The 25055-nt window shown below is 42.9% G+C and overlaps 1 protein-coding gene across 1 annotated transcript in view; it reads right to left on the reverse strand.

Annotated features, from left to right (window-relative positions):
- Positions 1-800: 800 nt before the first annotated feature.
- LOC122559928 (potassium channel subfamily K member 9-like) overlaps positions 801-25055 on the reverse strand; it is a 57386-nt gene continuing 33131 nt past the window's right edge. The window contains exon 2 of the mRNA XM_043710036.1: positions 801-1863. Coding sequence (XP_043565971.1) covers positions 959-1863 — 905 coding nt within the window. The 3' untranslated portion in view covers positions 801-958. The remainder of the gene's footprint in view (positions 1864-25055) is intronic.

Here is a 25055-nt window from a genome sequence, read left to right on the forward strand (position 1 = left end):
TGTTGCAAACTGTGCCAACCTGGGGCTGGTGAGCTATAGCAGTTGGCAATAGGCACCTGCTCAACTGGTGTGGGCTAATAAGGTCCACTCTAAAAATGAACCTTGAGCCCAAGGTCACCTGGAGACCTCCCGTAGCCCCAAATCATGTCCCTGTGTACAACAGCATCATCACCACCTCGAGAAGTTGTTTTGGGATCAAACACAGGGACTGAGCAACCTGACAAATCCCTTGTGGACTCCAGTAGATTACTCCACATGGCTGAATCAATCACATAGTTATCTCCACAGGAGGCCAAACCTTAGGTAAAGTAACTCTGGATCTAACTTTTGCTTTTTTTGTTGTTGTTGTTATTGTTGCAGCCAACAATTCAGAGTCTCGGCAGCAAACTATCCAGGACAAACAGCAGACTGCTAGAGAAGAGCTGTATTTGGCAGCAGCCCCTATTCAACCGTCCAAGGACCTGAAAAATCTGGACATTGCAACATGCTGCCTGATGACAAGTTGAAAGTGCGTGCTGTACTCCGACAATTCATGCCCTTCCATTGGCAAGACCATGCCACCGGCTCTGACCACGCACAAGCCAAACCGTTAGGGTTAGAGGTCGAGGGAAACCACATTAACAATGGGTTACCTCTGACCTGCATTGTCCGGTCAGGTAATCAAACTCTGGTTGAGTTAAAGTTTAGCTTAACCTGTTCTTGAAGTACAAAGAGCTGGGCCACATCCGGGACCCTCGGTTAATTGTGGAGTCAGGCCCACCTTCAGGAGGCTTCAGGTGTCCAAACTGCTCTCTTTGCGCATCTCCATTCACCCAGTAGCACAGACGAGCTGTTACTGAGATGTGGTGTACAATAGCCATGCTTTGTTTGTTCAGGCTCTGGTTGCCATGCTGCTGCTGCCGCCAATGCATTGAGCGTTTAGATCGAGCAAACTCCAGCTAGGGCACATGCAGTGGGCTCACACAGACCTCCGCCGGGTTCGGAGGCGCTGGCTGAAGCTTGGGTATCCAAGGGAAGTGGTGCTACCGGGGGAGGAGAGGGCAAAGTTATCTCGTGCACTCAATGACATCTCATCCACCTTGAAGGAGATGGAGTTGAAGTAAACCGGGTTGGTGTGGGCTCTGAAGGAGCAAGGGTGCAATCTGTCAGAGCTTTCATAATCCTGAGATCGGTAGCACATACAGGAGCAAAGAGATCCGACATCGGAGACAGGCTCTGGCAGACTCTCATGCCTGATCTCCACCTCGCCCTCCATCAGGGGAATTAGATTGCTCCTACTGCGGCCTTCCTCCAAGGGCAGCAATACGGTGCTCCTGCTCTGAATATCCTCTCCGATAGCCAGAACCGTGTCTCTATTCCCAGCACGCTCCTCCGCATCTCTCTTCTCGTCTTCCGAGTTCATAGTGAGGAACCTCAAAACTACGAGGTTGAGGAAGGCTCCAATCACAGTCAGTCCAACGAGAATGTACATAAAACTGAATGCCACATAAGGAGGCCTCTTCTGCAATGCTTCATTGTTCTGGAGAGCCACAAAATCCCCAAATCCAATGGTGGTAAGAGTGATAAAGCAATAATAATAGGCATGGAAGAAGGTCCAGTCCTCAAAGTGTGCAAATGCTGCTGCTCCAATGCAGAGGGTTCCCAGGCAGGAGAAGAAGCCGACTGTTACCATGTTCTCCATGGAGACCTCAGTCTTCTTCATTCCAAGGCATTTCTTTATCCTTTTCAGCAGGTATCTGACAAAGGTGTTCATGCGCTCGCCTAGACTCTGGAACATCACCAGGGTCAGTGGGATACCCAAAACTGCGTAAAACATACAGAAGGCTTTGCCAGCGTTGGTGCCTGGTGCTGCATGGCCATAACCTGGTGACAGGGCAGAGAGAAGACCAACTGTTAGTTAATGTGCATCATACATACACTCTGCTGTCACTTCAACTCAACCAATTCATCTGCTGTATCTAAACCATTACAAAACAGAATGACCTTCGCTTTAAAACACAGTTTGCACATGCAGTTGATCATACAAATAAATTGCCTAATTCTCCTGAACCAGTTGGGGCTGGCAATAAACATAATTCTCGCTCGATGTCCCTGGTAAATGAACAGGTGTGGAATCCAGTCAGGACAGGACCATAGGGATAGGAAGAGGCCATTTCTCCCCTTCAGCCCGATCCACTCAGGAAGTATGGGGAAGAGGCAGGAAAGTGGAGCTGAGGATTATCAGATCAGCCCTGATTTCCTTGAATGCTGGGCAAGACTTGATGGGCTGAATGGCCTACTTTTGGTCATATGCCTCATGGCCAAATGGTCATACTCAGTTAGGGTGTGACCAATCTGTACTTAACTTCATATACTTGCCTTTACTTCATCTACCCTGAAATCTTTATCCTACAAGGGACCATCAACCCTCCAACTGATTCTCCAGTATCAACAGGGAAAGCAGTTTCAGGTTTCTATTTCTTTTGGCCTCAAGTGTACTTCCTCAGTTCACTCCTGAATAAGCTCAGCTCAAATCTTACCAATCTAATATATAGGAGCAAAATTAGACCATTTGGCCCATCGAGTCTGCTCTGCCATTCAATCACAGATGATATGTTTCTCAACCTCATTCTCCTGCCTTCTCCCTGACCTCCTGCCATCCCCAGTAGAGTAGTTAGTTTTGTTCTGTCCATCCTATTGAATCCCTCTATCAACATGACCATGTCAGTCAAGACAAGTCAATGTCCTGGAATCACAAATGGATATAGCACTATAAAGGCTGCACAGGACATTGACCGAGATGTGGCCTTGGATGGAATGACTCAGCTGTGAAGATAGGCTGGAATTGTATTCCTTAGTGCAGAAAAAGCTGAAAAGGGACCTTTTTTAAAATATTCATTTCCAGATGAAACAAGGACATTGCTGATTAGACCAGCATTTGTTGCCCATCCCTGTTGCCCTGAGGACAGTTAAGACTAACCCACATTATTGTTGGTCTGGAATCACATGTAGACAGATCAGGTAAGGATGGACATCAGTGAACCAGATGTGTTTTTTCTGACAGTTATGAATGGATTCTTGGCCATCATTTGACTCTTAATTCCAGGTTTGTTTAAAAATTGAATTCAAATCCCTCCATCTGCCATTGCCTCAACTTGGTTGAGGTGCACACAGTTGCAAGATGAATGGACAGGGTAGATAGGGAGCAACATTTCCCCTTTAGTAGAGGGACCAATGACCAAGGACCACAGTTCTAAGGTAAGGAGCAGGAGGTTCAGAGGGGATATGAGGAAAATGTTTTTCACCCAGAAGTGTGTGGGTATCTGCAACTCACTGCATGAAAGGATGGTAGAGGTAGGAACACTCGAGACATTTAGATGAGCACTTAATATAAGATAGCATACAAATCTTTGGGCCACGTGCTGGAAAATGGGATTAGAATAGATTGATGCTTGATGACTGGTGTAGCCACAAAGGGCCAAAGGGCCTTTTATGGTGCTGTAAAAACTCTATCATTTCACGACACAGAAACAGGCCGTTAAGCTCTTTGATTCTCTGTTGGTTCTATCGAAGAGTGATGGAGTTAACCCCATTTCCTAGTTCTTCACTGGGTGCGATTCTTTGCAACTCCCAATATTTATGCAATTTTCCTTTGAATCCTGGGATTGTCTCTTTGTCCATCACTCTACCAAATCTTAACTAAAAACCAAAGAACTGCTGATGCTGGAAATCAGAAACAACAAAAAAAAAAGAAATTGCTGGAGAAACTCAGCATGTCTGGCAGCATCTGTGGACAGAAAGCAGAGTTAACGTTTTGGGTTCAGTAACCCTTCTTCAGAACTTAACTAACTGTTTAATAAAATCAATTCTCCTCATGTATACTCTTTTTTTGCCAATCATCAAAAATCTGTGACTGCCTTCTTGATCCTTCAGCTACCATAAACAAGTCCTCTTGACTCATTCTATTGACACCCTTCATCGTTTTAAATGCATCTAATAACCCACCATTTAGCTTTCACTGCTCTAAGGTGTTTCACCTCTCTCAGCCTCACCCCAAGACTGGCACATAAAAAGTATCTGCTTACAGTTCCATGCTGCAAATATCAGTTCCTTGAAAGATGTAAGGAAAATGCAGAAAGAATTACCTGCCAAAAAGGGAGATTAATTTACAAATTGAGATTTTCCATTTGGAGAACACTGAATAAAGCAGCCATGGCTGTCTCAACTGGTTGCTATGAGCGACGTCCTGACACTTTATAAGCTATTGCCTTCTGGTTTTGTGAAATTTTTACATCGATTTGAAGTGGAGACCTGGGTATTTTTAACACACTGAAGTAGTAATTGAACTGATGATTGTAACAAAAATATCATTGCAAGAATAAAATAATACCATTGAGATATGTTGTAAACATTCATATAACAGCTTTTACAGCTCTCCAGTTTCATTCGTTCGGTTTAATAATTATGGAAAGACCCACTTCACACCATATTTTTTAATAGTTTCATAATATTATTCACTTGTAATATAACTCAATTTCTTTTTTTCCCAATTTCCTTCATGCTCTTCTTGAAGTGTTTTTTTTATTTTACAAGGAATGTTTCTAAACAGCTTTAATGTACAACTAGCAATTGAGGCTTTTGCCCAAAATGTCGATTTTTCTTCTCCTCAGATGCTGCCTGACCTGCTGTGCTTTTCCAGCACCACTCTAATCTAGACTCTGGTTTCCAGCATCTGCAGTCCTTGTTTTTACCTAATTATTCACTTCTGACAGTTGTCGGCAGTTCTGCTGGCCTGAAGACCACAGCTTAAACTTTTCCTGTTCTCTTGCACTCATCACTTGTCACCAGGGAGCATTTGTTGATTTAACCTTCCCATCCCAACTACGGTGGCTCAGTGGTTAGCACTGCTGCCTCACAGCACCAGGGACATGGGTTCAAATCCAGCCTCAGGTGACCGTCTGTGTGGAGTTTGCACATTTCTCCCCATGTCTGCGTGGGTTTCCTCCCACAATCCAAAGATGTGCAGGTTAGGTGAATTGGCCAGGCTAAATTGCCCATTGTGTTCAGGGATGTTTAGGTTAGGTGCATTTGGCAGGGGTAAATGTGGAGTAATAGGGTAGGGGGATGGATGTGGGGAGGTTACTCTTCAGAGGGTCCATGTGGATTTGTTGGACTGAATTGCCTGTTTCCATAGTGTATGGTTTTATGAAATACCAAAGACAACTGTAGATCCAGAGCTAATTCACTGGTTGAGACACAGCAGAGATTCTCACTCAAAAGTCAAAGGTAGAGAATGTAAGGATTGTAATAGTTTTGAAACAACCTCAGTGGATGAGTCAGTCTTTCCTTGTCTCGCTTGTTTGCATGTTCATAACTTTCTCGCCTGAATCTTCTGAGAACAGAAGGATGTTTCTGATATTTTCCAGCTTGCACTCATCAGGACAAACACAAGAATGTCGAAGCTCATGCAGTCACAATCATTTACACTAAGGAGAAAAGGGTACTGATTGGTTGGTGGGTCGACGGTGATTGACTAGCTACATTATCATGGAAAAAGCAATGGAGCTCCCCAAGCTCCAGAATAATTCATCAAAATTAAGAACATAAGAACTAGGAGCAGGAGTAGGCCATTCAGCTCCTTGAGCCTGCTCCAACATTTAATATTGGATTAGCTGCATAGAGGGTGACATCCCATTACCGAGTCATCCTTTATTCACTTGTGCACAATACAGTGGCTGTAGCCAGCCAGCTCAGAGTTAGTCCCTGAAGTGAGAGGACTCTGAAACCCCTGTTTATCTCTGTCAGCCAGGGCTCCCTGATTGGCCCACGTTAGCAACACTAATCAAGGATCTCATAGTCAATAAGATCCACCTAGTTCCAATCACTACAAATATGATCTCATTTTGGCCTCAACTCCACTTTATTACCTGCTACTCATAATCCTTCAATAATCAAAAGTTTGTTTGATCATTAAATTTAGTTAGTATCCCAGCATCCATTGCATGCTGGGTGGTAAATTCTACAGATTTATAACACTTTGAGAGAAATAATTTCTTCTCATTTCTGTTTTAAACCTAATGCCCCTTAGCTTAAAACTATGACCGGTCATTCTAGATTGTCCCACAAGGGGAAACAACCTCTCTACATTTACTCTGACATCTTATATACCTTGATTAGATTACCTCTCATGCTTCTAAAATTTAGCACATATGTGCATAAACAGTTCAATCCCTCTTCATAAGACAAGCCTTTCATCTCTGGAATCAATCTGGTGAACTTCCTCTGAACTGCCTCCAATGCCGCGATACCTCTCCTCGAGACCAGGAACCAAAACTGTATATAGTTTACAAAAATACACAAGTCTTGATCATATTCCTTTTGTTTGCAGGCTTTGTAAACTGGGAACACAATCCCAGTTTTACAGAGAAAAATAAAAGTCTCTACAGGTGATAGAATATAGCCTGCAGCCAAAGACATTGAGTGACAGTTTACTCTGTGATATTAGACACTATTTTCTGGAGAGGTTGATGCTATCATCACAAGGAACACAATTGAGAAATAAACAGACATTTGCAGCAGAGTGAATGAAATAGCATCATACACAGAGCACCTGTTCGTAACCTCAGGACGTTCCAAGGCATTTTAGCAGCTAATTTAGTACTTATGAAGCTTAATGTAGGAAATGCAGAAGCTAATTTATCCACAGCAAGCTATCTCAAACAATAAGCTGTTGAACACATTAACTGTTTCAGGGATGTTACTTGAGAGATGTATATTACCATGACACAAAAGGAAATTCCCCTCTCGTCTTCAAAAGCCATAGGATCTTTTATAACCAAGTTAAAGCATGCACTTCATCTCAGATTAACATCTCATCTCAGTGTCACAGATGTTCAGATGGTTGGGCCTGGGACACTATCCTGAGGAACTCCTGCAGAGATATCTTGGAACTGAGATGTCTAACCTCTGACAATCACAATTATCTTCCCACGTACCAGGAATGACTCCAACCAGCACAGAGTTTTCCCCTGATTCTCACTGACCCCAGTTTTGGTTTGGCCCCTTGAAGCCAGTCAGTCAGTCAAATGCAGCCTTGTTGTCAAGGGCAACACTCCCATTTCACCTCAGGAATTCAGATATTTTAACGATATTTGGACCAAGGTCTGCTGCAGGGATTTGACTCTGGAACCAGGAGTCACAGTCTCACAATCTCCAGGAGGCCATTCCAGACTGAGATGAGGAAACACTACTTCACTCAGAGGCTGCGGAATGGATGGCTGTGGAGATTGGTCTTTTTAAAAAACATTTAATGGCATCAAGGGGTGTGGAGAGAAAGCAGGAATATGATGCTGATCTAGAGGATCAGCCATGATCATACTAACTAGTGGAGCAGGTTTGAAGGGCCGAATAGCCTTAGTCTGCTCCTGGATTCTGTGTTTTATAGATACCTGGGGACATTCCTAAATGGAACATTCACAACTAGTTGATGCTAAGGGAATCAAAGATTAAACTGATAAGGGTGACATGGAGAAGGGCACAAAGAGATTTGTTTACAATATAGCTCGTTTGGGCTGACTGGCCTTTTACTGTGATGTCAATCCAATGCAAAACTCTCCAATCAAGAGAGAGAGAATCGATTGATTTTTAGGTTAATGTTTGGACAATATACAGGTGTTTCTTTGGGAACTTGTAACAAATTCCTCTCCATCCAAGCCCTTAATACAATGGAAGTCTCAGTCTATCTTTGGAAAGTTAAAATCTCCTACCATTGACTCAGTGGTTAGCTCTGCTGCCTCGCAGGGCCAGGGACCCAGGTGCAATTCCAGCCTCGGGCGTCTGTCTGTGTGGAATTTGCACATTCTCCCTGTGTCTGCGTGGGTTTCCTCCGGGTGCTCCGGTTTCCTTCCCACAATCCAAAGATGTGCGGGTTATGTGAATTGGCCATGCTAAGTTGCCCATGGTGATGGATGCATTAGTAAGGAGTAGATGAATGAGTCTGGATGGGTTACTCTTCGGAGGGTCAGTGTGGACTTGATGGGCTGAAGGGCCTGTTTCCGCACTGTAGGGAATCTAATCTAATTACAACCGTATTATGCTTACAGATATCTGAGATCTCCTTGCACATTTGCTTCTCAATTTCCTGCTGACAGTGGGGGCGGAGGGGAGGGGGGGTCGCTAAAATACAATCCTCATAATGTGGTCATCCCTTTCTTATTTCTCAGTCCCATCCATATCACTATAGCGGATGTTGTCCCAGGAATATCTACGAGGAGAAAGTGAGGACTGCAGATGCTGGAGATCAGAGCTGAAAATGTGTTGCTGGCATTCCTGAAGAAGGGCTCATGCCCGAAACGTCGATTCTCCTGTTCCTTGGATGCTGCCTGACCTGCTGTGCTTTTCCAGCAACACATTTTCAGCCAGGAATATCTACCCCAAGTACAAGCGTAATCGTACCCTTAATCAAAAATGCCACTCCCCTCTTGCTCCCTTTTCCATCCTTCTCATAGAATCTCTACCCCAGAACATTAAGCTGCCAGTTCTGTCCCTCCCTGGTCACATATCTGTCATAGCTAAGATATCCCAGTGCCATGTTCCCAACCATGCTCTAAGTTCATCTGCCTTACTCGTCAGACCTCTCACATTGAAATAAATGCAGTATAATTTATCAGTCTTAACTCATTCTCTGCCATGGTCTTGCATGCCTTGATTATTTAACTTGCTCCCCTTCTTTACTGTATCAGCCTCAGGTTCCGTGCCCCCTTACTAGTGTAAAGCCTCCTGAGAAGCACTAGCAAATCTCCCCACCGGGATATTGATCCCCTTCCAATTCAGGTGCAACTCTTCCTTCTTATACAAGTCACTACTGCCCCAGAATCTATATTTCAGATTCATTTAGTGTTGTTGTAAAAATGACCATCCAGTTTGGGAAGTACACTGTGACCTTTTACCCAGTTTGACTGTCATATGATTCTGGAATGATAGTATTTCTAATGAATGGTCATTGGCATGAAATGTTTACTTAACCTCCTGCGCTACAAGCTACAACCAACACTGTCTTTCTGAAACACAACAAGCATCACACCCCAAGCTCTCTCAACAATATCATCTCAAGTTTAAAAAGTCATCCGTGGGTTATGAGCACTGCTTAGGCTAACTTTTATTACCCATTCCGAATTGCCCAGAGGGTAGTTAAGAGCCAATAACATTTTGTGGGTCTGATGTTACCAGACCAGGTAAGGATGACAGATTCTTATCCTCAAAGGACATCAGTGAGCCAGGTGGATAACAGTTGAACATGATTTCCATTAAGCTAACGTTTAGTTGCAGATTTTTAGTGAATCAAAATTTCCCCATCTGCTATAGGGGGATTTGAACCTATGCCCCCAGTTCCTCACCTCTGCTGTGTAGTCCATGCTTGAACTGAGGATCTATTGAGGTCAGGACATGACAGAACCCAAACTGAGCATGAGTGAGTATGTTCTTGTTATGCAAGTGTTGCTTGATAGCCGTATTGATGCCCCTTTCTATTACATTGCAGTGATCACGAGAAGGCTTATGGGTCTATAACTGGGCCAGATTTGTCGTGTTCTTTGGTCAAGTGCACAGCAGGGCATTTTTTTCCTGTCGTTGAATAGATTCCAGTGTTGTATGTACGCAGGAACAGCTTGGCTAGGGCTAGAACTAACTGTGAAGCACATTGGACAACAGGGTAGATTTCTGCAATAATACAGTAGTTTCATGGTTATAAATGTTGATACCAGTCTGATGAAAATTCATAAGATATTATTATTTGAAACCTGGGGTTTGAAATGGAAATAATGTAAAGCTTTAAGATGAAGTAATATTTTTACTTTGAGTTAAGAAGAGGAATGCATGTCTTTCCATTTCATTTTAGATTTGGTCTTTGTGTTTTGCTGGGGTGCCTGGAGATTTGTTCAGTTTAAACGCATTTAAATGAGGACTTTAAACTCATAAGTTGAACAGTTCAGTGTATTATCAAATAAAGAACAGAAGAAAGGAAAAAAAAATGCTCTTGCCTAGAGACGGAGTCTAATAACACAGAAAATCAGAATAATTCTGAAGTCAGGCAGTGAGTAAAATCATTCGAAGAGAAGAGGTCCGTAATAGCAGAAGTGCTGTTATTAAAAGCATCCAAGCAGTCTGGGTTGAAATGAATCTTGAGTGGTTTAGAGTTCAGTATGAGAACAATTCCAGAAACAGAAAGCTGTTGAGGTGTTAGAGAGGAACCCAGTTAAATAACAGTGAGCTGAGTTAGTAGATGGTCAAGGGTGGATAGACTGGGACTTTTTTTACTGGAATATAGGACTTTGAGGGGTGACTTTATATAGGTTTATAAAATCATAAGAGGTACAGATAAGACAAATGGCAGGTATTTTTTCTCTAAGGTGGGGGACTTCAAGTCGAGGCACCATATTTGTAAGGTGGGTGAGGAGGAAGATTTAAAAAAAGACGAGAGGCAATCTTTGCATGGAATGAACTTCCAGAGGAAGTGATGGATGTGGGTACAGTTACAATGTGTAAAAGGCATTTAGATAAGTACATGTATAAGAAATGTTTGGAGAGATATGGGCCAAAAGCTGGTAAGTGGGACTAATTAACTCTGGGAACAGGATTGGCATGGACTGGTTGGATAGTGCGGTATGACTCGACGTATTTAGATGTGCACCTGTAATGTCAAGGCTTTAGGCCAAGTGCTAGAAAATGGGATTAGAATAGCGAGGTGATTATTTTTGATCAATGTGGATGTGATAGACCAAAGGGCCGTTTTCTGTGCTGTAGACCTCTGTGATTCAACGAAAAGCTTATGCTTGAAACGTCGACTCTCCTACTCCTCGGATGCTGCCTGACCAGCTGTGCTTTTCCAGCATCACTCTTTCTGACTTTGTCTATGATTCAATGGCATCTTGAATATTGGAAAACCTCTTAATCAAATAAAATTAGAGTGCCAGGGATCCTGGGTGGACTTTGCACGCTCTTCCTGTGTCTGTGTGGGTTTCCTCTGGGTGTTCGGGTTTCTTCCCACAGTCCATAGGTGTGCAGGAAATTACCCATGGGGTCCAGTGATGTGCAGGTGAGGTGATTAGACATGGGGAATGTGGGGTTACAGGATAGGGTGAGGGTCTGGGTCTGGGTGGCATTCTCTTTGGAGCTTCAGTGCAGACTCGATGGGCCCAATGGCCTCTTTCCGCACTGTAGGACTCGGATGAACAGGATTGATGACCATCAAAACTGGTCAAAGTTGTAGGTTTTAAGGAACAGTTTATGTGCGAGCCGATGAGGTTCTCCACTCTGCATTGATAGATTGCTGGAGCACAGCTGACACTCGCAGCTTGAACATAAACATAAAGGTTAACGTACTACCGCAGAGTAGAGGCAGTGCTGCACTGTCGGGGTTACATCACAAGTGCCATCTTTCAGATTACATATTAACCACAGTCCTGTCTGCCCTCAAAAGGGGTGGGAAAGATCTCCACAGCCCTATTTTGAAAAACAGCACATTTTATTTTCTTCTTGGGAAGTATGTATTGTTGGCATGACCAGAATTTGTTGCTCAGAGCGTAAGTGCCCTTTAGCTGGTTTTGGTGAGCTACTTGAGAAGATCCTGAGGGATAAGATATACATGCATTTGGAAAGACAGGGTTTGATTAGGAATAGCCAACATGGCTTTGTGAGTGGGAGATCATGCCTCACAAATTTGTTAGAGTTTTTTGATGAAGTGCCCAGGAAGGTTGATAAGGGCAGGGTGGTAAGATGTAGGCCACATGGATTTCAGTAAGGCCTTTGATAAGGCTGCTCTGGAAGATTAGATCGCATGGAATCCAGTGCAAATTGGATGCAAAATTGGCTTGATGGTAGGAAGCAGAGGGCAATAGTGGAAGGATGCTTGTTGGACTTGAGGACTGTGACTAGTGGAGTGTCTCAGGGGTCAGTTCCATTATCTATTGTTTATTATCTATATCAATGATTTGGATGAGAATCTACAAGGCACAATTAGTAAGTTTGCTGATGACACTAAAATAGGTAGTATCATGGACAGTGAGGAAGGTTACCAGAAATTGCAGCAGACCCTTGACCAGCTGAGGAAGTGGGCCGAGAAATGGCGAATGGAGTTTTATATAGATAACTGTGAGGTTTTGAATTTTGTAAAGTCAAATCATGGCAGGAGCTTCATGGTGAATGGTAGGACCTTAAGGAGTGCAGTGGAACAGAAAGACTTGGAGTTCATGTGCATGGTTCTCTGAAAATGGAGTCACAGATAGACAGGACAGTGAAGAAGGCTTTTGGTACATTGGCCTTCGTCAGTCAGGGCAGTGAGTACAGAAGTTGGGAAGTTATGTTGCAGTTATACAGGACGTTGGTGAGGCTGCACTTGGAGTGTTGTGTTCAGTTTTGGTCACCTTGCTATAGGAAGGATGTTATTAAACTGGAAAGAGTGCAGAAGGAATTAACAAGGATGTTGCCTTGGTTCAATGGTCTGAGTTATAGGGACAGGTTAGACAAGCTAGGACTTTTTTCTTTAGAGCGTAGGAGATTGAGGGGAGACCTTATACAGGTGTATAAGATCATGAGAGTCTTGGATAAAGTGAATGCACTCAGTCTTTTTCCCAGGGTTGGGGAATTGAGGAAGAGAAGGCATCAGTTGAAGGTTAGAGGGGAAAAAATAAAAGGGAACCTATGGGGCAACTTTTATACACAGAGGGTGGTACGCATATGGAATGAGCTGCCAGTGGATGTGGTTGAGGCGGGTACATTAACAACATTTAAAGGTATTTAGATAAGTACATGGATAGGAGAGGTTTGGAAGGATATGGGTCAGGTGCAGGGAAATAGGGTTAGCGTGGACGGACATTTTGGTCAGCATGGACCAGTTTGGGCCAAAGGACCTGTCTCTGTGCTGTAGGACTCTATGACTCTATGACCACAGAATAGATTGCTGGGTCATTTCCGAGCTCAGTTAAGAACCGCGCTCTGGATCTGGAGTTACATGTGTGAAAGGCTTGACAAGGGCAAATAAGTTCCCTTTCCCAAACAGCAGAAACAATACTTTTCCACCAGCTAGTATCACCAAATTGCGAATTCTTACGATGCAGAAGGTGTACTTGGCCCACTGTGCATGTACTGACCCTTCAGACGAGACCATCACATAGTGCCAATCTCCTGCCGTATCTCCATCTCATTTGTGTGTTTCTATCCAAATAGCCATCCAATGCCCCTCTTGAATGCCTCAATTGAACGTGCCTCCTCACATTTCCTGGCATGACATTCCATACCCAGGCTATATGATGTGTGACAATATTGTTTTCTCAAATCATTTTTGCACATCACTTGAAACCTATGCCTTCTCATAGACCAGATGAAGGCATCTCAGCCCATACAGTTGCCACTGGTCAAAAACAACCACCTAATTATTTTAATTTCACTTTCTAGCATTTGTGTGTCTTGGCATCACACTGTATATCTAAATATTGGGCGGCACGGTGGCACAGTGGTTAGCACTGCTGCCTCACAGCGCTAGAGACCCGGGTTCAATTCCCGCCTCAGGCGACTGACTGTGTGGAGTTTGCACGTTCTCCCCGTGTCTGCGTGGGTTTCCTCCGGGTGCTCCGGTTTCCTCCCACAGTCCAAAGATGTGCAGGTCAGGTGAATTGGCCATGCTAAATTGACCGTAGTGTTAGGTAAGGGGTAAATGTAGGGGAATGGGTGGGTTGTGCTTCGGGGGGGCGGTGTGGACTTGTTGGGCCGAAGGGCCTGTTTCCACACTGTAAGTAATCTAATCTAATTTCTTAAATTTTCCGTGGGTTTCTCCCTCTACCTCCCTCATACCCAATAAGTTCCAGATTCCCGCCATCCTCTGAGTGGAAAATGTTTTTCTCAGATCCCCTCTAAACCTCCTGCCGCTTCCCTTAAATCTGTGCTTTCCCAGTCTTGATCCCTCCACCAAGGGGAAATATTCTATCTATGCTGGCCATAATTTTATACATCTCAATCATGTCCCCTCCCAATCTCCTCTGCTCCATGGAAAACAATCTCAGTCTGTCCAATCTCTCCTCATAACTGAAACTCTCCAGGCCAGGCAACATCCTTTTGAATCTCCTCTGCACTCTCTCCAGTGCTATCACATCCCTCCTCGAATGTGGGTCCCAGAACTGCACACAATATTCTAGCTCCCATTCTTGTCCCTGTTATGAGAGGGAACAGCTTCTCCCTATTTATTCCAGCCCTCTCATGATTTTGGAAACTCTATCAAATCTCCTCTCAGCCTTCTGCTCTGCAAGGACAACAGTCCCAATGTCTTTAACTATCCTCATAACTGAAATTTCTCACTCCTGGAACTGTTTTGTAAGTCTGTTCTGCACGCTCTCCAATGCATTCACATCTATTAGTTTCATTGCCATTATTACTGCAGCTAACATTTTTTCCAGATTTGTTATAAAATTGAATTTAAATCCCTAGCTGCCGTGCTGGGATTTGAATTCACGTCTCTAAAGCATTAGGCCCTGTCTCTGGATTACACCTTCCCTAGAGGGCTTGCTAGCTGTAGCAATTTGGCTCCCCCAGACAACTAAATAATCTGATCATTATCACACTATTTGTGGGAGCTTACTGGAGGCAAATTGACAGATTTCCTAAATTAGATCATAAGACATAGCAGTAGAAATTAGGCCATTCAGCCCATCAAGTCTGCTCCACTATTCAATTATGGCTGATAAGTTTGACAACCCCATTTTCTCCCCATAACCTTTGATCCCCTTAATACTCAAGAACCTGTCTACCTCAGTCTTAAATATACTCAATGACCTGGCCATCACAGCCTTCTGTGGCAGTGAATTCCATAGATTCACCACTCTCTGGCTGAAGAAGTTTCTCCTTATCTCCAGTCTAAAAGGTCTTCTCTTTACTCTAAGGCTATGCGATCGGGTCCTAGTCTCTCCTACAAATGGAACCATCTTCCCAACATCCACTCTGTCCAGGCCATTCAGTATTCTTTAAGTTTCAATTAGATTTCCCCCTCATCCTTCTAAACTCCATTGAGTATAGACCCAGAGTCCTCAAACGATCCTCATATGTTAAGCTGTTCATTCCTGGAACCATTCTCGTGAACCTCATCTGAAAACACTTCAGGGCTAGTACATCCTTACTGAGACATGAGGCCCAAGACTGTGCACAATATTCCAAATGTGGTTCGACCACAGCCTTATAGAGCCTCAGAAGTACATCCCCACTTTTATATTCATCAGCAGTACAGCACTCTGGGTTGTTGCAGGGTCTGCTACACAAATGTAAGTTTTTATGGTAGAGAATTGAAGAGATTTGGGAGCTTTGAGCTTTTGCAGCTGAAGGCTATGCTGTCAAATTTCCGTGAGGTTATCTTATACTTTCTGGCTTACAGTGATCTGTATAAAGCTGGGAGGATGTGATACAGCATTTATATAAATTAGCACCATACTGGGTAGGTAGTAATCAAAGCTACCTGAGCATATATGGCTGGGATAGAAGTTATCACTCTTAGATCAGTAAGTGCAGTATAACTGTCTTCTAAGCAGAAGGTCCCTGCAAATTATGTCAGAATTAATGTGAATCTAGTGGTGTAATTTCTTTCCTTCCAAATCTCTCTCTCTCTCAAAAGGAGCTGGGGTTAATCAAATTTTGTATGTCAGAATCAGCCTCGTTTAAGTAAATCTATTCCCAGAAGATTAATGGTGTCTATTAAGTGGGCAGCAGGCTCTGTTTAAGAGCAGTGTCAATGTTGGCCGTTTATTAACAGCCTCCTTTATGCTGTTGCTGTTAGTGCTTTAATCACCAGGTGCAGCAGTAAAACATCAGAGTGGGAATTTTCTACAAAACACAAGTGTTCAAATAAATTCTAATCAAGTAGCAGTGGTGATATGCCCAAGGGCAGGCCTCTACTCATTTCTCCATGCCTCATAGATCTTGTAATTTCCTTATCAGTTCCTAAAAAGAGCCTCCCAATTACAATTTCAAGTTGTCAAACTTCACCACTCTCTTTCCTGTCGCTAATCTTCCTTTAGCAAGTTCTTAGAAAGCCACAGAATGTGGCCAATCCAATCATGTTGCTTTGCTTGATGATATTAATGAACAATCTTACCCATTCCACCATCCTGAGAACTGCTTCATTGCTTCTGTGTTTTCTCTAACAACCCAGACTTTCCAGGTGTCTTGTCTTTGAACGCCCCTGCAACAACCCAGAGTGCTGTACTGCTGATGAATATTAAAGCAGGGATATACTTCCGAGGGCGGCACAGTGGCTCAGTGGTTAGCACTGTTGCCTCACAGCGCCAGGGTCCTGGGTTCGATTCCCGCCTCGGGCAACTGCCTGTGTGGAGTTTGCACATTCTCCCCGTGTCTGCGTGGGGCTGCTCCAGTTTCCTCCCACAGTCCAAAGGTGTGCAGGCCAGGTGACTTGGTCATGCTAAATTGCCCGTAGTGTTAGGTGCATTAGTCAGGGTTAAGTGTAGGGAATGGATCTGGGTGGGTTACACTTCGGAGGGTCAGTGTGGACTTGTTGGCCCGAAGGGCCTGTTTCCACACCGTAGGGAATCTAATCTAATTTTATGGCTCATGTTTCACGCCCAGACAACAAAGCCCCCCAAAACAGTGACTGATTCATACTTTCCTTAAGATCTTAATTCATTCCTAGAAGCGATGTATGAATCAAGAGAGGTCATTCAGCCCCTCAAGATCATGGCTGAACTAATTGTAGCTTTAACTCCATTTTCCTATCGAACACCGTAAATCTTGATTCTTTTAACAGTCAAGAATCTGTCTAGCTCTTGCTGTGAAGTCCTTTATGTTAGAAGATGAAATCTATGCCATTGCCACTGTAGCTGATTTCTTTATGACAGTGACTACATTCTGCCAAGGTGAAGCACAGATCATTAAAGCGCGGTACAAAAATAGAAAGTGCTGGAGAAACTCAGCAGGTCTGGCTGCATTTGCAGAGAGAGAAAAACAGACATGGCTTAAAAGAAAGTCCATGAGGTAGCTGTAGTGTTTGCAGTTTGCAGATCCCAGCCACGCAATACCTCTGGTCAATCTGACACACAACATGGATGCCATCAGAAAAGCAGAAGCCTTGATCTCTGTCCAAGTGACATTCCCTCATAGGAACGGACACCATCCACTAAATGCCAGGACTGACACGAGGACAAGTACAAATGTCATCTCTTTACTCATCTGACTCGAGACGTATTCAGGAAATTGCCACGATGTGGGACATTGTGCACACACATGATAAGCTAATTTCTTACAATGGATCTGACACCACACATATTGGTGTCACAAATCTTAAATTCAAAACACCTCCTTGTGACGGACCACAGAAACTTTTACGTTGCTGACACAGCATGACCTTGTATCGTTGGTCTACCAGCATACTGGGTCTGTATTAACCTGTATTACTATGATCCGGGAGGTAACAAACAGTTTAATTCCAACACCAAATGTTCCAGACACTGAAATGACACATTTTGTTGAACCAATCAACATTCTCCTCTCATGTAGTATAAATGATGCTGTCCCTTTACTTTGGTATTTCTTTCAAATTGACCTGAAGGACACAAGATGATATTCCTCAGTTTCAGCTTGTTTCAGCAGAAATCAAGTTCACACAACCAAATGGTTATTTCCACCAAAATTGTTTACTATCCTACAATGTGTTCTTCAATATTATGATCTCTCCAACTTTGCCATGATGGAAGTACAGGCATCCCAGAAAGCCCCTGGAACATATGTATTACAGGATGACAAGAGTATTGTGTTTCACTCTGAAGTCCTTGCCCCAGCTCATCATCAAAAGAGAAACTCTCACTCTAGTTTTAGATATACAGAGGTTCCACGTGTACCTATCAGGTAACCATTTCGATGTTCACTTTGACCATAAGCTGTTAGAAATGATCTGTTGGAAACCCACAGGTGCTTCTCCACCTGTAGGTAGGTCCAAGAGTGTGGCTTCACAGAACAATATCAACCAGGCTCCTAGATGACCATTCCTGATGATCTAAGATGACTCCCAAAGGACATTAAGTACAAAGCTATCCCTCTAGATCCACAGGTTCATATTGTTGAAGCTGAGTGGGAATCTAAAAGTGGCTCATGTGTGGAATGCACGTTGAGAGGAAGTGGTGGATGCAGGTACAGTTACAATATTTAAAAGACACCGTGGGCGGCTCGGTGGCACAGTGGTTAGCACTGCTGCCTCACAGCGCCAGAGACCCGGGTTCAATTCCCGCCTCAGGCGACGGACTGTGTGGAGTTTGCACATTCTCCCCGTGTCTGCGTGGATTTCCTCCGGGTGCTCCGGTTTCCTCCCACAGTCCAAAAATGTGCAGGTTAGGTGAAGTGGCCATGCTAAATTGCCCGTATTGTTAGGTGCAGGGGAATGGGTCGGAGTGGGTGCGCTTCGGCGGGTCGGTGTGGACTTGTTGGGCCGAAGGGCCTGTTTCCACACTGTAAGTAATCTAATCTAATCTAATCTACATGAATAAGAAATGTTTGAAGGGATTTGGGTCAAGTGTAGGCAGATGGGATGAGTTTAGTTCGGGATTATTGTTGGCATGGATTCATTGGACCTAAGGGTCTGTTTCCGTGCTGTATGACTCTATGAGTGTGTAATCTTCACTTTAATCTCATGGATTTTGATCACAGATGAATAGAGCAGGTTCAGCAGGCTACATTTGATAATATCTTGCTGCAACAGCTCAAGAAGATGATCATCAGTGGGTGGCTTCAACACATTCAGTTTTAGGCTGCCTACCTAAGAGATGATATTCCTGCTGAAAGAAAGTGCAGTAGAGACTAAAAAAAAACAAAGAACAGTGGATGTTGGAAATCAGAAACAAAATTGTAAATTGCTGTAAAAGCTCAGCAGGTCTGCCAGCATCTGTGGAGAGAAAGCAGAGTTAACATTTCAGGTTTAATGAGCCTTCTGCAGTAGAGATTCACTAGGCTGATGCCAGGGTTGCCTCATGAGGAGCGATTAGTTCAGCTGGGCCTGTACTCACTGCAGTTTAGAAAAATGAGAGGGGATCTGATTGAAACTTGGAAAAATGCTAACAGAGGTGGACAAATAAGTTGCAGGGAGGATGCTTTCCCTCTTTGAGGAGTCTGAACCATGGAACACAGTCTAAGAGTGCGGGGTTGACCAGTTAGGACTGAGATAAGGAAACATTTCTTTAATCAAAGGGAAGAGAAGTTTTGGAATTGTCTATCACGTGTGACGAGATAGTCAAGAGATTAAGGCCTGCTTAGGCGACTGCCTGTATGGAGTTTGCACATTCTCCCTGTGCCTGTGTGGGTTTCCTCCCACAGTCCAAAGATTTACAGGTGAGGTGGATTAGCCATGCTAAATTGGCCATAGTGTCCCGGGAAGTACAAGTTAGGCAGATTAGATATGGGAAATGCAGGGATAGGATGTGGGCGAGTGGGAGGCTGAGTCTGGATAGGATGCTCTTCAGAGGGTTAGTATGGACTCGGTGAACCAAACGGCCTGCTTCCACATTGCAGGGATTCTATGATTCTACGACCACAGGAAGCTGTGAAGGTCAAAATCACTGAATATACTCAAGAAAGAGATAAATAAGTTTTTAAGGTTTGCAAGACATCAAGGGTTGTGAAGTACAAGTAGGAATGGGGTGTTGAAATAGAGGATCAGCCATGGTTTGGGGGATTATAACCGATATGTCCCATGTCCAAAGATACGATTACATTCTGGTGATTGACCATTTCATCAAATTCCCTTTGTGAGGCAAATCAAAGATATCGCTGTGCGAAGGTTGCTGACACAATACTGGAATGTGCATTGTTGGTGTTTGGTGTCCCTCAACAAATTCTGTGTGACAACATTTCAGAATAAGTTAGTGTAGCCTTTCAATATGCATGGAGTGCAGTTTTCAACAAATTACCTCTTCTCCTCATTACTCTCAGTCTAATGGGCTCACAGAACACATTGTCCTATCAATAAAATTCATGATAGTCATGGCATCCATGCTACTCTTCAAGGCAATGGTTTACCCTCACCAGCAGCCCTTGTGCTTGGAAAAAAGATCCACATAGTTCTTCTCTCACACACTCTCACCATCCAGTCACATGTGCGTCATGTGCACCATTGGAAAGAGAGAGAAAAAGGGACAAGAGTTTGATCGATGAGCATTCAGACAGTTATCCAAAAGTGAGGACTGCAGATCAGAGTCTAGATTAGAGTGGTGCTGGAAAAGCACAGCAGGTCTGGCAGAATCCGAGGAGCAGGAAAATCGACGTTTTGGGTAAAAGCCCTTCATCAGGAATGAATTCATCGATTTTACTGCTCCTCAGATGCTGTCTGACCTGCTGTGCTTTTCCAGCACTACTCTAATTCAGACAGTTATCCCAACATGAACAAGGGCAAGGCATCAGAGTTTGAGTCTTTCGTTTTAATACATGGGTTGGTGGAAAGGGTCCAGCCCGGATCACATGAACATACAAATAGGTGACCAAGGAACAAGAAAGAGTAAGCCACTCAGCCCTTCCAGTCTGCTCTGCCATTAAATAAGATCTGATTTTAACCCCAACTCTATGTTACTGCACAATCCTTCATCCCCTTGGTCAGTAAGAGTCTATCAACATCTGCCTTAAAAATATTTAAACATTTTAAATCCACTCTCTTTTGAGAAAGGGAATTCCAAAGACTGATGACCCTCTGAGAGAGAAAAAATTCTCCATCTCTGTCTTAAATGGGTGACCCTCGATTTTTAAACTATGACTGTTAGTTCTAGATTGTCCCACAACAGGAACATCCTTTCAACATCCATCTGGTTAATTCCATGTCACGGTCACAAAGAATGGTCAAATCCTATGACGTAGGAGATAACAAACTGTAGTTTTAAATGGTCAACAACCCATTGTACAGGATGACAACTCCAATTCTGAAAGTACCATTCCAGATCATTCACCTGTGACAAATTATAGACAGGAGAAAGTGAGGTCTGCAGATGCTGGAGATCAGAGCTGGAAATGTGTTGCTGGAAAAGCGCAGCAGGTCAGGCAGCATCCAGGGAACAGGAGAATCGACGTTTCGGGCATAAGCCCTTCTTCAGGACAAATTATAGACACTCATGCACAATGGCAGACAGCAAACCACAGATGTGAAGTAACACAGCGAATTTGTGACAATTGTATAAGGACCAAATCTGGTCATATTTTGCATCCATAAACACATTATATTATTGTGTAAAGATAAAATATTGAGGTATCTTTGCACATCTTTATCAGAACGTGTTTCCTAATCTTCAAAGAGGAGAAAGGCAGATTTTGTCCTTGAGACATACGGGTTCCTCAGAGTGAACAGTATCTCTGACACTCTTGACACAACCAGGGCTCTCTGATTGAACCAGATTAACAGTCCCAATCAGGGAGGTCATGTTCCATGAGATCCACCTGGCTGACTTTGCTATAATCACTACACTCAGAAGGCACTAAACCTCTAAGGCAACTAAATAATCATGAGATATAATGCTCCAGAGTAAAATATCTCCTTGATCTCAGTTAGTTAGTTAAGCAGTCAGTTATTGAGTTGATCTGTGACAGTCAGCAATTAATCAACCAGTAAACTTTGCATTCATGTACTAGTGATATAAGCAAGGATACAACCAAGACTATATGCACGTCTGAGATGTCATATAAGTGTGGAGTGGTAGTGTTGATAAACTTCCAGATATCTGTCTCAGTAAGAATCCAAGTCTCTGGAGTGTACATTACGTGCATTATATTGGGGAGGGGGGTCAGGGAAGTGGATGTGAGGGTGGTGAGAGTGGGGGTAGTGGTGGGGAAGGGGTGGTGGGAGAAGAATGGTTCAGGCGTGGAGTTTTGGGTAGCGTAGTATAGGGCAAGGGTATCTGTAGGAAGCTGACAGAGGGCCATCACATTGGGAATGGGAAGATGGTTTGAAGGATTGGGTGGCAGAATCAGGGTTCTAGGGATTCAGGTCAGAAAATTGTCAGGGGATGGGGGGGGAGTGGTACTTGATAGGCAGAGGTCAGTGTTGAGTCAGGAGTTAGGATTACTAGCTTGAGCTGGTTTTAACTTTCCTATGTTAGCATTAAATTTAAGTCAGTCAGAACTTTCTAAAATCTCTGATTCTAACTCACGTTTAGAGAGATTTTTGGAAGCTTCCACGTGTTGGCTAATGGCCCTTGGGATGTTGTGAAATTCTAGGGAATTCAAACAGGACCAGCTGTGTTGGAACTTTTGTCCCAGTGCACAACTGAAATCTACGCTTCGGAAATGAGTATCAGACACTCACGGCTGTTAATTCATAAAGAAAACACAACTAATCAGTATGTCCTGGAAAACAGGAAATGATTTACATAAATACTGCACATTGAATAATGCTTAACCCACAAGTAGAAAGACCATAATCACAACTTCAAAAGGATTAATCCCAAGGACACTATATTGCCACAAAATGAATTGCACTAGTCCTAACCAATGAATAATACCAGTCCCAGTTGTAGTTACAGCAATCCCAGGATGAATTATAATGATCCCAGACTGAATTACACTAAATCTGAGAGCGAAATAAACAAACCTCATTGGAGTAAGTGACAAATATTCAGTAGATTGAATTATACTAATCACACAGACTGATTTACACCAATCTAATGCAGGAACAAGCTAATATCACAGCCAAAATTACACCAATTTTACACATCGATTACACTAATCATGCAAAACAATGCAGGAATACACAAATCCCACAGATTACACTAATCCCAAAACAGTGAATTATACTAATCACAGATGCTGAAATTCACTAATCTCTCAGACTGAATTATACTGATCATTGAAACTGCATTCCACTGATTTGAGACTGAATTACATTAATCTCTCAGACCAATTTATACTAATCTCAGAAACTGATCTCACTAAATTTAGAGACTGAATTAAACTAACTCCATTCATGACATATACTAACCTTAGAGACAGAAATGCAGGAACCACACAGACTGAATGACACTAATCCAATGCAGGAAAACACTAATCCCACAAACAGAAATACATTACTCCTATAGAGTGAATCACACTAATCTCAGAGACTGAAACATGCTGAATTACACTGGTATCACATGAATTGCACACAGAATTACACTAATTTCAAAGTCTGAATAAACTAACTTTATATATTGAATACATCAATTTTCGAGACTGATTTAATCACACAGACGGAATACAGGTAGCTCTTCTATAACATGATGGTTGCGTTCTTGTGCAGCCCCGTGTTATAGAAAAATTGTACTTTAGAAACAGCACTTAAAGTGTTGGTGATGTAATCGTGTTACAGCCAGCACGTTTTAAAAGTTCGAGCTTTAGAAAAGTGTCCCAATTCATCAATCGCGTTACAGTGAATTTGTGCTAACGAAACGCATGTTATAGCTGAACAACTATAATACCAATCTAATGTAGGAACATACTAATCCTAGAGACTTGATTACACTAATCCCATTGGGGTGAATCATACTAATAGAGGTGTCAGAAATTCACTAACCTTACAGACTGAGTTACACTAATCTTAAAGAATGAATGACAGCAATGTCACAGAATGAAATTGCACTGATTTTGCAGACTGAATCATACTAATCTCACTGACTGACATTAATTCTACAGAAAGAATTTCACAAACATTACAGACTGAAAAACACAAATCCCAGAAACTGAATTTTATTCAAGTTAATGGCAGTTGTCTTTTCCCTAAAATGGGGAATTTCAAGACTAGGAGGCACATTTTTAAGATGAAAGGAGAGAGATTTTAAAAAGAAATAAGAGGCAAATTTTTTATAAGAGTACAAGTTCACACATAGAATGAACTTCCTCAAGAAGTGGGTGGATGTGGGTACAATTACATTTAAAAAGCATTTGGGGATAGATATGTGAATAGGAGGGATATAGGCCTTGAGCAGGCAGATGAGACGAGTTTAGTTTGGGATTATACTAATTACACAAATCACAGAGTGAATTATATTAATGTTACAGACTGAAATTACACTGACTTCACAGACCGAACTACACTAATCTCAGAGTCTGAATCATGCTGAATTACACTAACTCCATGCATGATTTACACTACTCTTAGAGACAGACTTCCATGAAGCACACAGACTGAATTATACCAATCCAATGAAGGAACACACTAGTTCTTGATCAGAATCGCACTAATCCCATAGAGTGAATCATGATGTTATCTAAGCCTGAACTTCACTAGTCTCACAGACTGAACGACTGAATCACAGAGACTGAATTACATTAACATCACAGACTTAACTACACAAATCAGAGACTGAATCACATTAATTTCAGAGACTGAATCATGTTAATCTCAAGATTGAATAATAATAGTCCCACAGATTGTACTACACAAATCACAAAACCTAATTTTCACTAATCACACAGACTGAATAGTACAGATCTCACAGACTGAATTAGACTGATCTCAGACATTGAATTAAACCAGTCTCACAGACTGGATTACATTGATCTTAGACACTGATTCATTCACATGGATCCTAAAGAATGAACTATGCTCATTCCACTGAAAAAATCCACTCATCCCATAGTACGAGTTCCACCAATCTACGGGAGAATTAACATAGCAAAGATAAGTGGGAAAACGGAGGACTGGGCAGCTTTTAAAAAACAACAGAGGATTACTAAGAAGGAAATACGCAGAGATAAAATGAGGTACGAAGGTAAACTGGCCAAAAGTATAAAGGAGGAGAAAGTGAGGACAGCAGATGCTGGAGATCAGAGCTGAAAAATGTGTTGCTGGAAAAGTGCAGCAGGTCAGGCAGCATCCAAGGAGCAGGAGAATCGACATTTTGGGCATAAGCCCTTCTTCAAGAGGACCTCTCCACCCCCATCCCCTCTCCGGCCTATCACCCTCACCATAACCTCCTTCGACCTATCGCATTCCCAACGCCCCTCCCCCCTCCCCCTTATCTTTGCCTGCTTGGCACACCCTCCTCATTCCTGATCCTCAGCTTATGCCTGAAACGTCGATTCTTCTG

Source organism: Chiloscyllium plagiosum, chromosome 20 (assembly GCF_004010195.1).
Source record: "Chiloscyllium plagiosum isolate BGI_BamShark_2017 chromosome 20, ASM401019v2, whole genome shotgun sequence".
In the NCBI taxonomy this organism is placed as follows: Eukaryota; Metazoa; Chordata; class Chondrichthyes; order Orectolobiformes; family Hemiscylliidae; genus Chiloscyllium; species Chiloscyllium plagiosum.